This window comes from Penicillium digitatum, chromosome 1 (assembly GCF_016767815.1).
Source record: "Penicillium digitatum chromosome 1, complete sequence".
Lineage (NCBI taxonomy): Eukaryota > Fungi > Ascomycota > Eurotiomycetes > Eurotiales > Aspergillaceae > Penicillium > Penicillium digitatum.
In genome coordinates this window covers 3,008,770-3,025,382 of record NC_089384.1, presented here as the reverse complement: position 1 = coordinate 3,025,382, position 16,613 = coordinate 3,008,770, and the positions used below count along the sequence as shown (strand labels likewise).

Sequence of the window (16,613 nt, the reverse complement as noted above, 5' to 3'; positions counted from 1 at the left end):
GGCAGTGGCTGCTGATCTTGCGTTTATCGGCTCCCCGTACGGAGTACGGCGTATGAAAATCCCAATCCTTCGAGACGTAGCGCAAAGACCCCCGAGACAAAGAACCTTGTTGGTCTCGAGACACACCCACGGCACTAGCTGCAGATGAACCCGCCTATCATTGGCAGGGGGCTTTGAGATCCTACCTTGTCAGCTCCCACCATTTGAAATTGAGTTCATCAATGCGGAATCCGGACTAGGATAGGGGGGCCTCAGGCGCCTTTTCGCTTTTTCGCTGGGTAGCAGTGCCTACCCACGACTCGCTACATTTTCCCGACCGAATAAAAAATCCCCTGTGAGTTTCCACTCTTCAACGTGTGGTATTTGACGTTAGACCTGGGACCTATTTCCGTATTATCTATTTATCGTGGTACTTTGTTCCTGAGTGGGATATGCCCTCGAACAGGAAATGCGCTCTCAGCGCCTATGTTGTACTGGAACACAACCCTGTGATATTTGAGGTGCCGATCTTCCATCTCCCACCAGTGATAACTTTCAGTCTATTCAACGGCGCCAAAAAGGATCAAAGCCCAAACTCTCCTAGAAACATCGTAGCACAGTAGGCTGTCTCTCGAGTGTTCGGCTTCACCGCCCCTTTTTATCTGGGACACAATCTCACGAGGCGCAGTCGCACGCACCTGCCGAGGTCGGATATGTCACATGTAGTGCCCCGTAAACGTTGCCCCGAAGCTTGAATTATGCAGCTGATCTATCTAACATCTATGCAGCGTGTATACTTTGGTATGTGCGTGAGATCTCGGGTCCCACTGCATGGAATATGTAATTCAGTGAGGGACTACTCCGTACTTTGTACAGTCTCCTGCGATCCGATCCCCAGATGCGCTGCGTAAGGGACTTGCACACACGATCTTCAACCATTCTAGTCGCCCTGGTTGGATTACAAATATGTGAGATCTATTGCATCGTGGCAAATGTTTCTGTGCTTCAAGTCGGAAGGTGGTTTCGGACTCTGGGCGATATTGAAATCGCGATGAACGGAGTAGAGGCCACCCTTATTGTACAGCATGACAGCATGACAGCGTGACAGCAAGATAAACAGACAAGTCTAGATTCTGACTCTCTTTCAACAGTCTTTGGGTTGAGTTTATCGTTATTACACTTGAGTAGTCTTGATATCTGAAGGGAGTAGTGCCATTATCAAGATAGAATCTCAGGTTGGAATGTGCATGCCCAATTTGTCAGGTCACACATGCGAAATCTAACTATCTTGATCTCTCTAACATTTCTCCCCATATATACCCATTGTGGCAAGTTGATCTCTTCATACAAAATCGTTCAAGCTAGCGGTTGGTATTTGGAATGTAGACTTAAGGATGGGTCTCATGCTCTTGCCTCGAGAGTTCAACGGGTTTCTACCACCGTACAACCGTTTTCTTTGTCTAGAAACTCTTAACCTAATCTTGATAATGCTAGGGATATACCATCCATGCGATACTGGGAGAACAGTACGCCGAGGTTTTAATTTCCTCCTAGAGCCATGCCACAAAAGATGAGTAGTTATAACAGCCAAACACACTGAAACAGATTTATGTATCCAGTAAACAGAGGTCATAACACGCTGGACGACTATGGGAACTCCTATTCGACGTATCTCAAGCGACACCAATCCACGTAATATATGTAAGGACCATGTCGCTGTACCAGCATCAATCATCGAACGGTATCATGGTGGCCTGAGGCTCCATGATGCTGCGATCCATGGATTGGGAAGGCGCTACGTCTCCACCTGCAAGTCTAACCCCCCCCCCCTCTCTTTCTCTTCACCTTTCCTCGTCCGAATGTGTATCGTTTTGGATCTCAAGAAGTTTTGTATTTTGTAAAGAAGTATAATAGAGATGCATTTCGTTCCGAAAGCCGCCAGGCGATCCGCCTCTCATGTCTATGAAGCTTGGTGACAGGTCAGCAACGACCATGTATGAGGACAATTGAGGACCTTGACGAAATCCGATTTACTACGCAAAGCCAAATGATACAAGGACGGGAAGCTAACTCTGAGTACCGTCAGAGCCCTTTTAATTCCCCATGATGCATCGTTTCTTTGGATTGGTGCCGATGGCTTGAATACGGGTGGCCGGCAGTGTCGAAGTAGCCGTGTCCGACTTCTCCTTAGTTCAACATCCATGTCACGGTGCGAACCGTGATGCTTAGTAAGAGGAATATTACGACACGTGATCTCCGACCTGTTTATCTGAACTTCAGTTCTAGATCCTGTTGTAGCTCTGGGAGCTACGTCTTGTATAATAGCCTGCCCCTGCCTGTACCTGTCAAGTGGAATCGGATCTGTTATGACCTGTTCCTACCAGTCATCTCCTATCATACCGTCCTGCCAGCCCGCACCCTGACACGTATACTATTACTTTTTTTTAAATAAACGCGCTAATTACCTTAGATTAGGTAGGAGAGAAACCAGATATAGAGAAGGTAGGGTTTATTTCTAGGGGCCTTAACTAGCGTTAGCTAATTCGTGGTGACGGTTAGGGAGGTTATAAGAGTGATCGCTCGTTCGCCTATACCTAGAGATTAAAAAGTATCCTATATATCGGCAGCGTCTTGTATCTGCCGCAGCCGAAGCTGACCAAATCGTTATTCGAGAGAGCAACCGCAACCGGCTTGGTCACTGTGGATTTTGAAGAAACTCATCAGAACTGAGCAAAGTGTGTTAGACGTCAGGGTAAAGACTAGGAGAGGGGATACTGAAACATCATTGCAAGCAGACTACTAGTCAGGGGGTATGGGACATTCAACAGACCCGATTGATTATGAAGTCCTATGCGATATCCTTGAGATGAGTGTACTTGAAGGGAAGTCATCCAACCTGTTAGAAATATATGCAAGCGAGAGAGCAAATGCATTTCGAAAGTTCATTGACCCTCAAAGTACGCAGAATAAACTTCGAGTCCAAAGTGACCCAGCATTCGCCCGCGAGATTTGATTGCTCCAGCAGCTGAACAACGCGTCTCCCAAGTTTCCGGAAGAATTTGGATTGCTATTTTTCCAACAGTGGAGGGTGGATATAAAGGAGGCAATCGTACAGAGACTGTAGTGTTCTTTATTGTTCTCAAGTTTGGCCATAATCACACATTGCAACGCTTGTCCTCATGCTGAAAGTTGATTGCCGCTGCGATCATTCCGGTCGATGCCTTGTTGACCTGGAACCCTTATTAGCAGCCATAACTAACTAGGTCGATAGGCAGTAAAAAGTGTTCACAAAATGAGAAAAAGATCCAGTCAAAACTATATTAGAAATATATGGACCAGCTGCGCATCTGGAACAACGAGACACCGATGCACAAGGGTCGTATTAAAGTACAACATGCGGGACGGTATCACTTGTCCAAGTTCTTGCTCTTGACCATCCTCCCAAGCAACTCCTTGCAGTTCTTCTCGCTATATTGCTCCCAAACCTCGTACAACGAGACCAGCTCTTGTGTACATTCGATGACAGCTTTGATATCGACTTCACTTTCCGCTAGCCAGCTGACAAGCTTTTGAATTTTAGGAGGCGGACCAGATCCAGTTTTATCCGATAAAGCGGTCAACATCTGCATGCCGCCTCCATCTCTCATAGAGCCTGCCAAAGCCGATTGGCTGGTTCCAGGGTAGGCGGATGGATGGGTAGGTTTGAACACAAGAGCAACGATGATTGCCATGATTGCAATAACGTGAGGCGGGTGTAGAAGTGGCAGATCTGTCAGATAATGATCGTTGATAACCGACCAGGCTAGAGCGACCTCATCCGAGGTGAGTGATAGTTCGGGTTGGAGTTCGGCCAAAGTCCGATAAGGATGATGGACGATAAGTTGCGAGCTCAGTTCGGATATTAAGGAAAATTCGCATTCTCCGAGCTTTGCCACATCCGGGGTAATAAATTCTGTGAATAGTTGGTATTTGGTTGCTTTGTAGCTTCAATACACAGATGCACATACCTGGCCACAGACCGCGTGCTTCGCCGACCACAAAGCGGATATGCTGTGGACACTCTTCCATCTTGCAAGCGAGATAAAAGGCTGTGGCGAGTACAAGGTATGGACTTGTCTGTCGAATCTCATTCTTGGTATAGAATCTCTTGAGATACACCTGCGCTGTTGCAATGGCCTGCTGTCTGGTGGACATACGTTTGCCAAGCTTGATGAGCTCTTAAAATTTGAATTAGCCTGAAGTTATTCTCGAAACAAGCGGTATATTGAGAAAAAACCTACGCTGGTTAAAGTAGATATTCAGTAGTCGTTGATCCGGCAGAGGGAACTGCGCATGGGCAACTTTATCCTTCTCCCGCAATCCCTCACGGATATCTGCTAGCTTCTCTCTGGAGAATAGCCAGTGTCGACGCTGGGTTGATGCCCAGTAGTTGGCTGCCATCTTGAAAGTACGATGATGCAAAGCTCACAAATCAAAAGCTGTCATGACATGGTCCGAAGTCCGGCGGGGGCTATATAGCTGACTCCGCAGATCACGTATTAAAATGAAATGCGATGTAGACCTAACACAACAGGAATAAAACCAAAAAATGTAACAACTTAATAAATTATAAACGAATCAACTCATCTAATGTGAAGTCAGGTTGTAATTCCAAAAAGGGATAGTAGGGCTTGGCCCTGGTCCCGTGCAAGATAATCCGATGGCGTCAAAGCCCTTGGAAGGTCAAATCGCCGGGCGCCGGTTGATCACCTGGCTTGTCCAGACCTCGGGAGCTTTCAGATTCATAACTTTCACCTCACGTCATCCTTTTATGTTCCCCTCGATCTTTTTCCCCTCAACTTCCAGGGGTCTCGGGTCTTCTAAATACCCCTTATAACGAGCATCAAAGATAATGGTTGCTCGGTAACAACTTTCACTATGGCATCCGGAGAGTCAAAAGATGAGCGCGACGAAAGAGTCGCCAAACTCTGGGAAACCCTGGACACCCGAAAAGAGGGCCATATCGACCTAACTGGATTAAAGAAGGGTTTAAAGAAAATCGACCATCGTGGGTTTGACCTGGTTCGTTGCTACATATTGGCGCCCTTGTCTAATCTCTTCTTAGCTCTAAAAAATGCAGACGATATGGTACTCAGTGTCGTGCGGGAAGTTGACACGAATGGCGATGGACGTATTGACCAAGCGGGTAAGCTCACGAGAACTGCCTAGGCGCATGCTCGGAGAAGGGGTGCCCTGGCCAATCTTTTGTCCAATTCTAATCGCCACCAGAATTTCGAGCATTTCTCAACCACACCGAGGACGGGTTATGGAAAATGTTCCAGAGCATCGATCGAGATCACAACGGAGAAATTGACAAGATGGAATTGCGGAATGCCTTTTCACGTTCCGGAGTAACAGTCTCGAGCGCCAAGTTGGACCGATTTTTCGCCGAGGTCGACAAGAACAATGACGGGGTGATCTCTTACACAGAGTGGAGGTACATGCATTCTCACCGGTCAAGTTCAGTCTGAACAGCTGAGGCTGACATATACTCTCTTTTGTTCTCTTTAGGGACTTCCTTCTTTTCCTCCCTCTCCACTCCCCATCCGACCTACACGCAGTCCTTTCATACTACACGGCCACGGGCAATCTAAACCCGGAAGGAGATGTCAATATCAATGACCTGCAGGGTTTAGGTACAGACCATCCGTTTCCTTCACCTTACATTCTAGCAATCCAACATTTTTTGTACAACATTTTGTCCCTCCCCGCTTTGGCCCCCCTCCTTCCCTCGGCGCACGCGCAAACCAGCCATATCTCAAAGCTAGGACCCGTTTTCGAGCATGGGTTTGTCTCGCTTGACGCCGATTTGGAGTTGGAGTGGTTGGCTCTTCCCCAGACTACCGCCATGCGGATGTTTTTCCGATATTATGGACGGAAGTTGACCGAAAATACCCCTCAACTAGGCTACTTCCTTGCGGGTGGAACTGCGGGTGCCGTGTCAAGAACGGCCACCGCCCCCCTCGATCGTCTCAAAGTTTATCTCATTGCACAGACTGGCGTCAAATCAAGGGTCCAGGCGGCGAAGGAAGGAGCCCCGCTGGCTGCGGCGGGGAACGCTTCCAAAACGCTGTTCGACGCGCTCAAGGAATTATGGCGGGCTGGAGGAATACGGAGTTTGTTCGCAGGTTCGTATTGCCGACCAGGAAACAAAGCCACAACGACTAACTATAATTAGGAAATGGCTTGAACGTGGTGAAGGTTATGCCTGAATCTGCGATTAAATTTGGCGCCTATGAGGTTTGTACTCGACATCTGATTTCATCTACACAACTGGACGAACGCTGACTCGGGAGCAGTCTGCGAAACGGGCATTTGCACAACTCGAAGGGCATAACGATCCCAAGCGACTCCTTCCCACTTCACAATTCATGTCGGGTGGATTTGGTGGAATGGTTGCCCAGTAGGTCTTGCGTATCATTGCACATCATTGATGAAAGGAAACTTGGTTCTGATTCGGACTAGATGTTTTGTTTACCCCCTCGATACCCTAAAATTGTGAGTACATCGATCTGAATGAAGTTTTAGAGCATCGTGGCTTACACTTCTCACTAGTCGCATGCAGTGTGAAACTGTGAAAGATGGCCCGAAAGGTAATCAACTCATCGCAGCTACCGCGAGAAAGGTTTGGAACAAGAATGGCTTGGTTGGCTTCTTCCGAGGGCTCCCGCTTGGACTTGTAGGAATGTTCCCCTACGCCGCAATCGACCTATCGACATTTGAATACCTCAAACGGACACTTCTAGCCAAAAAGGCTCGTGACTGTGGTTGTCATGAGGATGACGTACCCCTCGGCAACTTCGCGACAGGCGCAATTGGCGCTATGAGTGGAGGATTTAGTGCTTCGATTGTCTACCCTCTCAATGTTCTCCGCACTCGACTTCAAACTCAGGGCACGATCATGCATCCGCCCACATACACAGGGATCGGCGAGGTCCTAAGGATTACACTCAAAACCGAGGGACCCCGTGGTCTTTACAAAGGTCTCACACCTAACCTTCTCAAAGTCGCACCGGCCATGTCAATCAGCTACGTAGTCTACGAGAACGCGAAACGGATCCTTAGCCTACGATGATCTGCCAGTCCAAAGAAGTCCTCACTTCCACTTTCTCCTTGCATACCCCCGCGGACACTACACAGCTATTTGCGTGCATTTTCGACCTTCGCCCTGGCACATTCACTCTGGTGCCTTGGATCGATCTTTCCTATTTGCTGGCTTCACATTTAGAGGCGTTGTCCCCAAGATACCCACAAAAGCCATTGACAGGCATGGCACACCCCCTCGCTCATGGATGCATCTCAAATGCACCCCATCATCATTTTTAATATCTTTGCCACGTCATGAGAGATCACAACATTGGCTTCTTTTTTGCATTCACCTTGGTTGATTTCTACCAGGCTTCACTGTAATTTTTTTTTGCTTTCTACTGCTTATGTTGCGCTCACTTGAGACAACTATACTTTTGACCCACCTTTGATACAGGGCACTGGGAAACCCACCCTCAACCACATCAGCATGGCAAGGCGTCGATACAATACCACGGGACTTTTTGATTTCCATTTTGCTTATTACCACAAGATGATCTTCACGATTGGATATTACAAACTGGAAAATTTCTTGAATGATATTCTGATTGCTCTTAAATTGCCCAGTTCGCAAATTGCAAACAGGCATACATGGTGATTACCCTTTCAGGGACCAAACCCTTTTTTAGCCTCCTGCACAGCCCTAACCTCCTCATCCCGAGGAAGGATATCCGGCACGGGTCCCAGAGGAGTGATACCAAACTGATTAATCTGCTTGTGACTTTTAGTGTAATGGAGCTTGATATGCTCAAAGTCCGTGGTATCCCGGAAAGCAGGAACATCCCAATACAGCCTGCGCACCCATCGGTGGATAGCCGGGAAACCAGAGCGGATATCACGCAGATTACACTTAAAATGCTGCACGTAGACGGGGTCAAACCGAACGATGGTGGTGTAGAGTCTGATATCAGCCTCGGTAATCTCATCGCCGAAGAAATATTGCTTCGAGGCTGCTTCCTGCTTGGCAAGGTGAGTTTCGACCTTGTCAAGCGAGGAGAAAAGCGTTGTTACGGCTTTCTCGTAGGCTTCTTGCGTGGTTGCGAAACCGGATTTGTATACGCCATTATTAATGTCGTTGTAGATCCATTCATTGGAGGCATCGATCTCGGCTTGTAGAGCCTTGGGGAAGAGGTCGATGTTCTTGTATTGCTCGGGAAGGATATCGTCGAATTCATGGTAAAGCATACGAATGATTTCGGAGCTCTGGATTTGTAAGGATTTGGAATTGAAGGTGGCTTCGTTTGGAAAACTTGTTTCGTACCTCGTTGCTTACGATCAGCTTGGTCTTCTTGTCGAAGAGAACTGGGACGGTGAACCGGCCCGTGTAATCTGGGTCGTTGGAGAAGTAGATCTGTCGGATATGGGTGAATTCCGGGTGTAGAGGATCCGGAATGGTGTTTTCCCCGGGCAGTTTCTCATCGGGGGTAGCAAATCGCCAACCTAGAAGAGTCAGAACTATACGATAATATCACGAATTGTTGGAAAGCTCTGACCTTCCGCTCCAAGATGCCAATGCACCGAAGAGAAAGAGATGAAGTCCTCCAGACCCTTGAGCTTTCGGGTAATTAAAGTCCGGTGAGCTAGTCGATAATTAGTTGCTGACCGAGTGAAAAGTCAACTGGAAGCTTCCTCATACCCCAAGGACAGGCATAAGATACATAAAGATGGTATCGGCCCTTCTCCGGAGGGAATTGGGCGCCGGCCTCTCTAGAGATCCAGTTGCGGAAGACAGATTGCTGACGTTTGAATTCGCCCGACTTGTCGCCTGGCTTCACCCAATCGGTGATTTTCATGGAATTTCCGGTCTTGAATTAGAAGTCAGCGTAGTCACTGGAGCCATTGTAGGTGACTTCTTCTATTTCTTACGGCCATATTGGAGTTGATGATTAGTGATGTGGGGAACACAAAGCTCCGATAAGCTGCACGAAGAGGCCCGGGAAGAATTGGACGTGAAAGATGCCGTAATAATTGAGATCTCAACGGAGCAAAGAACATAAGCGGCAGATATAGTGAAATAGATACTCTTATATAGAGGCACGAATTTAAAATGTCGTCTTTGCGGGGTTGTGACAATTCATGACCAAGTGCTGAGTCATATTTACCTATCGGAAGCTCAGCTTTGACAAAGCAATCTGGACCCTGTAGACCTCGGGAAGGCCCTGACAAAGCCTATGATTTGATGTTAATTGGTACTAGTCTACGTGTATATCCGTGAGGAGGCTATGGAGAGTGGAATAAATCATGAAATCTAACTGTACTAGCAAATATGTAGCCGATTGGCTTTCCGTGAATTGTGATAGCCTTAATGTGTGAGCTTGACCATCACGTAAGGAATCTCGACATCCTCCTCTGTCTGATCCTCGGCGGTCACCTCAAAGATGATGTTTTTCTGGTGTTCAGGGACTGGCTTCTTGCTGACGTGCTCCACAAGCTTGCTCATACTGCAAGGTATAATATTAGTACTTGAGTTGCCACATGGGGTTACAGAAGAAGACACTCACGGAAGAGGAAGGCGATCCTTGACCTTCGATGGGGGATAGAAGCTGGCATACAACAGGCTGACTCCAGAGCTGACCATCGTGATTTCCAACCCCTTTTCGGCGAAAAAGTCCAGGAAGTCCTGGAGGGGAAGGTCTTCCACCTCAAATCGGTCCCAAAGCTTGTCAATTGTGACCTCGCCTTGCTTGCCTTGATATTTGCCCTTTTCGCTACCGATCGGCTCACTGAAGCTAAATAGCGGAAGGGCCAAATTAACGAAGCCGTTTTTGTATTGCTCGATGTCGTCCTTGCCGTCAACAATTTTGTACATTTCGAGGGCAACAAGACCGGTGGCCAGGGCAGTAGTGGTGGCAATTGCCGGGATGATCTTTCCAGCGATAAATTTGGTCTTGTGTCGGTCAGCCTGAGGAATCTCGTAGTTATCTGCACGGAGGTTGCTAGCCGCAGTGATGAAGTCGATGTGGTGGTTGGTGTCATCGTCCTTCTCAAACTCAACTGGCTGCAAGCGGAATCCAGCAAGAGACTTGGGCGAGGGAAGAGACGCCACCAGTTTCTGGATTTCTTCCTCGTCAGTAGACGAACCAGCTGGCTGCGCATTCGGATCAGGATCGTTTTCATTGGCCTGAATCTTGACATTCGAGCTCGGCGTGAACTCGGGAACAATCATGTCATCAACTACCCTACGGTAGTAGTCCTTGTCCGCACCGGGGTTCTTGATACCGTAGTTGAACGCATGGAGGTTAGCACCAGCAACAACAAATCCGAGATGAGTGGGATTAGTGCTATCGAACTTTAAGGGTGTAGGGGCACGCTTAGGCCCAGACCAGAATAATTGACCGGTTGAAGTTTTGGAGTCTCGGGGGAAGTTGTAGAGAAGCTGCTGGATCGCGTTGTTGTACTGTGCTTCAAATTGTTGGCGAGCCCACACAATACAATCATCGAAAGTCAGAGGTTTTTCAGTGACCAAGAAGTCACGCAGGTGCTCCAAGGTTTGCTTTTCGTTACCCGCCTGCTTAAGGGTCTGCTGAATGTAATCGGATTGCGAGAGATACATGTTGACTGATTCGGGTGGGCCAACGAAGTAGGTTTGGAAGACATCCCGTGCCCATGCAATGGTGTGCTCAATTCGGTTCGGGAAACTCTTCAGGGTACACATAGGGAATGACTTTTCTGGGGGATCCTGGGAGCTGGAGTAGGACTCCGTGATAAAAGGAAGCACGACCTGGGTGTTGCACTTGGTGCCCAGGGTACCACTCTCTAGCAATGGCTTGCGGAAGAAGACACAGCGGCGATCAACATATGTCCGTGCATCCAAATTGTCCAGAGCGTTTGTCACACCATCCAGGCCGTTCCAGAAATCCTCATTGAAGACGTGTTCAGTGTCGGCACCAACGCGATCACGAAGAGTGACAATCTTATCTTTCAATTCTCGGTTCATTGCTTGAGCGGCTGCAGATGCGCATTCACTCTTGAGTCTACCGACGTCTTTGGGACGGAAGAGGAACTGGCGGTTGAGGTTGCTCTTCTCAATCTGGTCCATATCGGTGACGTAAAGCTTTCCTTTAGGACCCGTCCCCAGACCCATCATGGCCCAATTCTTCAGCGTCTCGCAACCGATAGCACCGGAACCGACCAAAAATTGGGTGACATTAGCAAGTTTTTCTTGGTATTCCTTGCCAAATACCGCAATTTGACCATCGTAGCGGATACCAAGAGGTTTACAGCTTTCTTCGGATCGAGTGACCGATGTAGGCAAGGACTCCAAAGAGTCAAAGTACAACCACTGATGCACAGGACTGAACTTGCCGGAGACAGCCTTGAGAACTTCCTGGGCGGCGATGCCACCGAAGAAAGCTGCTAACGGATTCAGATCACCGCGGGCCTGGTAGCTCAGCTCCTTGATAATCTTTTCATCCAGTTCAATTTTTTCCTCACCGGCCGCAGCAAGATCGTTAGCGATCTTTAGGACCTCCTGGGCATCGCTATCACTGTGGGGACGAGGCAACTGGCCATCATGAGTCTCCGCAAACTTATGAAGAGCCTGGATACCAATGTGTAGTTGTTGTGGTCTGTCAAACTTGGCAGAGTCAGAGATGAGAAGCTCAGGCTTTTTAAGTTGGTCCTCTAGTGGCTGGAAATCAATAAACTTGGGCATCTTGACCTGAGTAAATAGACCACCGCCCTTATAGGATCCTAGACTAGAGACGTCGCCAATAGTGAAAGTGTAGGGACCTTTCACAGTGACTTTGCGAGGATCACTGTTATTTAGGCCATCCATACCCTTGACTTCAGTGAAAGTGACAAAGTCTCCATCCTCAAGTCCATGTCTTGTCTCATCGAGCGCCGAAACCAACCCTTCGTCATTGATATCCGCTACAATCCCACCAGCTGGCTCTTCGCCGTTTGGATCACCCACAGTGAAGTTTTTTCCAAAGTCATTGAAGATATAGCCAAAGAGACCGAAGGTATCCGTTATTGTGAGGTAAATTTTGTTCTGGTGGCAGAAGTCGGCAATCACCAGTTGCTCCTTCAAAGGAGTCTGTGTGAGCACCACTGCCTGGTAGCGCTTTAGTTGTTCGAGATCGCCCACGAGGCTCTTGCTCTCATGGACTGTAACGGGGACATAGGAGTTCAACTCGGCAACCCTTGGGGCGGTAACTTCAGCACGGGGCTTGCCGACGTCCTCTGGCTGAAGGAAAAACTGCGAAGACAGATCCGAGATAGCGACTGGTGCGGGATCGTATAGGGTCAGAGACTTGACGCCAGCGAGGGCGATGTTCTTGGCTAGTAAGACAATCAGACGTTGCGATGAAAGCAAATTTTGATTAATAGTTGAATCACATACCGATTTCCACACCCAGGCCCTTGAGGCCTACAATCAGAACATTGGAAGATCCCATACGCTTCATGGCCTCGTGGCCAAGAACATATCTCTAATGTGTCAGTACATGCTCGGGATTTTAATGTTATAGAGGGATGCCGGGGGGACTTACAGCTGCCGACTATACAATGATTCGTCGATCTCCCCATGCTTGATTGCTTCGATGGTTTCTTGCGGATTCTCAACCTGCATCTTGATGTCCTTCGATGACACAAATTAGTGATAATCTTATCTCTAAAATCAAGAATAACCATACCGTCATGGTTCTTTTCTCTGGCCGAGCTCCGACGTTGTCTTCAGAGGCTCTGCGCTTTCCGGGCTTAGCCGCTTCTCGAACAGAAATGTTTGAATGAATGATGAAAGTCAGGAGTTGAAAGCCTTGCGATAAAGCAAGTCTTTCAACAGTAATGATAAATCAAGTTGTAACGCCCAGCGTACCAGGTTTCTAGCTCAACGAGCACGGAGAAGAGTAGCAATCCGAACGCAGTCGACGGATAATAGAGTATAATAGAAAAGAAAAAAAATTGAACGGTGTGTGAGGTAGGAGGCGCGAATAGGTAAAGGACAAGTCAATACAAAGTAGGAGAGAGATGGAGAGAGGGACACCGACACCGACGTAAGAGGGGGGCCAACAGCTAAGAGATGACTAACGGGCGGTGAGAGGGCGATTGGCATTTAGCCCCACGATACTTCAATACACTACTTGGAGCTGTTGTGCTCGAGCCACAGAGTGTCTTGTTCAGAGTTGGAAGCTGTGATACATCTGGATGAGATTGGGGTCGACTCTGGAGAATGAAAACAGCCCATTTCTTCTCCGATTGGTTCTGACACCTGCTATTCCATGCGCGACGTTTTATGCATCTCGGTATCAACGCGAAGCTTGGTGCCGTCAAACGACCTACTTCATATGTGTCGCTTTGAATTTGTGGGGCGCGGTCTATTATACTGGCAGCGCACTAACTGTTCAGTGGAGGGAAGACGTTTCTCTAGGTGAGTTTTCTGCATTATACGCCTCTGATGAACTCGTGACTGATATCCGATAGGGAACTTTCGTCAGAATGCTCCATGAGATCCTACTCTCCCTCTCCGGCCAGCCATCCCCCCTCTTCAGTATCCAAAAGGGGGAGAACGCTGTCACTCAAGACGACTTTCCCCTTCTTTCACCTCCGGAGAAAGCCCTCCTCGCCTCCGTTGCCCATCTGAGCCGATTACACGCGCAGCTGCGGAAATGTGCCTCCGACATATCCTCCACGAGCCCATCTGTCATATGCCGCTCGGTCTCTACGGCTATTGTTGGAACACATCTAGCTCAATTTCAAGAGAAAATCCTGGAGGTTGAGAGGGCAATCCTTGCTGAGGATAGTGAATATGTCGGAGGGTATGGTATAGTCCCACTGTCGACCATCGTTGGAGAATTTGCACCATGGTCTCGGCGCATGGAGTGGCTTTGGGCTGTTAATCGGTTCATTCAACCCGAAAGGAAAAGCACCGACATGTTGCATGGTTGCAAGGGGGCAGCGCTCATGGATCATCTGCGGACCGAAGCTCAGACAGGATATCTCGATATCAAGGAGATGGCCCTGCAATTGGCTACAGCGGCTGAGACGGCATGGATGAAACAGCTATCGATGTGGTTACTTTATGGGAATCTTCCAATCTACGGGAAGGAAGACTTTTTCATCCAGGAGGATGCTGAAAATGAGAATGACGAGGCACGATTCAGCGTAAACGTCCGATTGCTGCCAAATTTTGTCACGGCACAAACTGCAAGCTCAATACTATTCATTGGAAAATCCCTAAATCATATTCGGACGAAACGGAAAATTTCAATAGCAGGAACCTCTACTGCGCCGGTGACGTTATTTCGGGAGCACATCGAGCAACTTGCGGGCCTGAAATCACCAATCTCGCCTTCAAAATTGACTACCGCCGTTGACTTCATTCGCCTGTCCCTCTCTCAATCAACCTTGTCGAAATTGCTGCCCCTCCCGAAAATCCTGGAAATTCTCACTTTACTTCACAATTTCCTTTTACTAGGACGAGGGGAATTTGCGGTGGCTCTTGTAGCACATGCAGATTCCCGCATCGAAGAAAGTCGACGCCGACGCCTATCAACGACTCGACCACAGGGAAAACTTGGCGTTCTTACCGTCAAAGAAGGTGATGTTACAGCATCTCTAGCTGAAGCATGGGCAGAGCTCTCCTCACTACAAAAGGAGGAGGACCCAGCCGACGAAGAACTTGAACTTGCCCGGGACCTTCTTTGTCTGTCCATCAGTGGCCGCAAAAGTGGCCGACCGATGACCCCTGCTCAAACTCCCAATCTGATATCCCAAATCTCCAAGGTCTCATTTGAAGACCTGCTCTTCCCCACGGCCACAAACCTCACCGCGTATATCCGAGCTCCATTAGACCTCTTCATTTCGAGCTCTGATATTGTCATATATTCTAAGATCCATTCTTATCTCCTGGGAATACGGCGGGCTCAGATCAGGCTTGGAGATCTCTGGAAACAAACTCCGTTGCGGCGAAATCACCCTACACCATGGGGACCCCCCAGAAGCAGCAGTGTCTTTGGCCAAGCTAGGCTAAAGGCTAGAAGAGATAGAGACAATGTTCGTGTTCGCCAAATGCGTCATATCTGGGCCACTGGAAGTGCTTGTTTGTTTATGCTTTCCGAGATTGGTGGCTTTTTCCAAGGGGATGTCGTCAATGAGTCGTGGCAGCACCTTCGCCAATGGATTGAAGGATGCTCTTCGTCCCCAGCATCAGCCCCTGTATCCCGACCTGGAACTGCATCCTCTGCTAAATCGCGTCATATTTCCAACACAGTATCTCACGATCGCATGTCCATCAGAGATTTCCCAGGGGCAGCCCAGCAGACCATGGGACGACACGATCCCGAAGCTCTCACGGTTGCCCATCGGCGGCACTTGTCATCTCTGGTGCAATCTCTCTTTTTGACTGAACTGCCCTTCACAAACACCATGAGAGGCCTTCTCACAAATGTTGACCGCTTCGTCGCCCTTGTGATTCGGCTGGAAACCATCCAACGCAACATCGATCTGGAAACAGACGAAGGCGTGGAAGACGCCTTGGTAGATTATGCCCATGAAGAACGCGAGGTATGGGAAGAACTACGTGCCACTCGAAATGATGTCGAGACGGGCATTAAGAATCTTATTGGTAGCCTGCGGGACATTGACGACAGTCGCTCGGGAGAAGGCCAGGGATATGTGGAACTAGCAACGAACTTTGGTCAGATGTGGCCTGGCTCCCGTCGAGATGACAGCGTGAGCCCCGGCTTCAGCCATTACGTGCCCCACAAAGTCGCCGGGGTAGATCGTCTGCTCATGAAACTAGATTTCGGCAGCCTTCGCAGCGGATTTGGACCCGAAACAACTGCGGGCTTAGCGGGCAGGCCATCTGCGTGAGTCGGCGGGGGGTTCTGTCATTTTCTCGCACTATTTCTTTATGGCGCTCTTCGCAACTTCTATTTTCTATGAAGTCGAATTCGGCACATCCATTACTGCGAGATAGGGTCATGTGTCTGCCTGGCTCTTCATTTGAGAAATAGCCGCAGGAGTAAGGGATACATACACCGTGTGGCTCGCACATTGCGTTGCTTGCTTTTTTACTATTAGAAATACCACCCACCCCTTAGTTATCTGTACTAAGTACTCTACAAGCAACAGGTGGCCTGAATTTAGTACGCACGCCATCCAGCAGGGCGTTTGAGATCACATTAGATCCTTTAATAGCCCTTGTCTACTCCGTAGTGGCACCTGCCTTCCAGTCTTTTAGTTTCCGGCGATAGAGAAAGCTTGAGAGAAGGGACGCAGTCCAACTCCCTTGCCGATTATCATAATAAGCACAAAAGAAAGACATAAAAGATCTTAGTCAGGGTGAAGAATCTATAGAGCTGTTGAAGTATCCCTTTGGCGAGAGTCGGTGCAAGATGTGAGAAAGGATTACCGGATTAGGAAATCCCGGGCTTGAATGTCTGAGATTTCATTAAGCTCATGGCGGTCTCTCCTATCCTAAAAATAAGACCAAAAATGTCAATTAGAGCTCGGGACTGGTCACCCTGTGGGTTCAAGTGGATTTCATGTGGAACTCGGAGGGTCTA

At 48.5% G+C, this 16,613-nt stretch overlaps 5 protein-coding genes across 5 annotated transcripts; 2 read left to right on the top strand and 3 right to left on the bottom strand.

Annotated features, from left to right (window-relative positions):
* Window positions 1-3,386: 3,386 nt before the first annotated feature.
* On the bottom strand, window positions 3,387-4,419 carry Pdw03_3384 (RNA polymerase II holoenzyme cyclin-like subunit; the record flags this gene model as incomplete). Its single annotated transcript, XM_014676761.1, has 3 exons — window positions 3,387-3,931; window positions 3,987-4,196; window positions 4,260-4,419. The coding sequence occupies 3 exons, from the start codon at window positions 4,417-4,419 to the stop codon at window positions 3,387-3,389; spliced, it is 915 nt and encodes a 304-aa protein (XP_014532247.1).
* Window positions 4,420-4,896: 477 nt separating this feature from the next.
* Window positions 4,897-7,093, top strand: Pdw03_3383 (Mitochondrial substrate carrier; the record flags this gene model as incomplete). The annotated part of the gene is made up of 9 exons (XM_066100477.1): window positions 4,897-5,026; window positions 5,084-5,164; window positions 5,248-5,455; window positions 5,530-5,654; window positions 5,925-6,146; window positions 6,197-6,258; window positions 6,318-6,421; window positions 6,484-6,516; window positions 6,574-7,093. 9 exons carry the CDS (start codon window positions 4,897-4,899, stop codon window positions 7,091-7,093), a joined length of 1,485 nt encoding a protein of 494 aa, XP_065955877.1.
* A 617-nt stretch (window positions 7,094-7,710) lies between these two features.
* Pdw03_3382 (Cell wall biogenesis protein/glutathione transferase (Gto1), putative) lies at window positions 7,711-8,976 on the bottom strand (the record flags this gene model as incomplete). Its single annotated transcript, XM_014676764.1, has 5 exons — window positions 7,711-8,307; window positions 8,366-8,544; window positions 8,598-8,684; window positions 8,741-8,909; window positions 8,971-8,976. The coding sequence occupies 5 exons, from the start codon at window positions 8,974-8,976 to the stop codon at window positions 7,711-7,713; spliced, it is 1,038 nt and encodes a 345-aa protein (XP_014532250.1).
* A 430-nt stretch (window positions 8,977-9,406) lies between these two features.
* Window positions 9,407-13,159, bottom strand: Pdw03_3381 (Ubiquitin-activating enzyme E1; the record flags this gene model as incomplete). The annotated part of the gene is made up of 7 exons (XM_014676765.2): window positions 9,407-9,545; window positions 9,606-12,387; window positions 12,449-12,534; window positions 12,597-12,685; window positions 12,741-12,794; window positions 12,923-12,929; window positions 13,101-13,159. 7 exons carry the CDS (start codon window positions 13,157-13,159, stop codon window positions 9,407-9,409), a joined length of 3,216 nt encoding a protein of 1,071 aa, XP_014532251.2.
* Window positions 13,160-13,325: 166 nt separating this feature from the next.
* On the top strand, window positions 13,326-15,918 carry Pdw03_3380 (Gamma-tubulin complex component GCP4, putative; the record flags this gene model as incomplete). The annotated part of the gene is made up of 3 exons (XM_014676766.2): window positions 13,326-13,474; window positions 13,528-13,536; window positions 13,596-15,918. The coding sequence occupies 3 exons, from the start codon at window positions 13,326-13,328 to the stop codon at window positions 15,916-15,918; spliced, it is 2,481 nt and encodes an 826-aa protein (XP_014532252.2).
* Window positions 15,919-16,613: the final 695 nt, after the last annotated feature.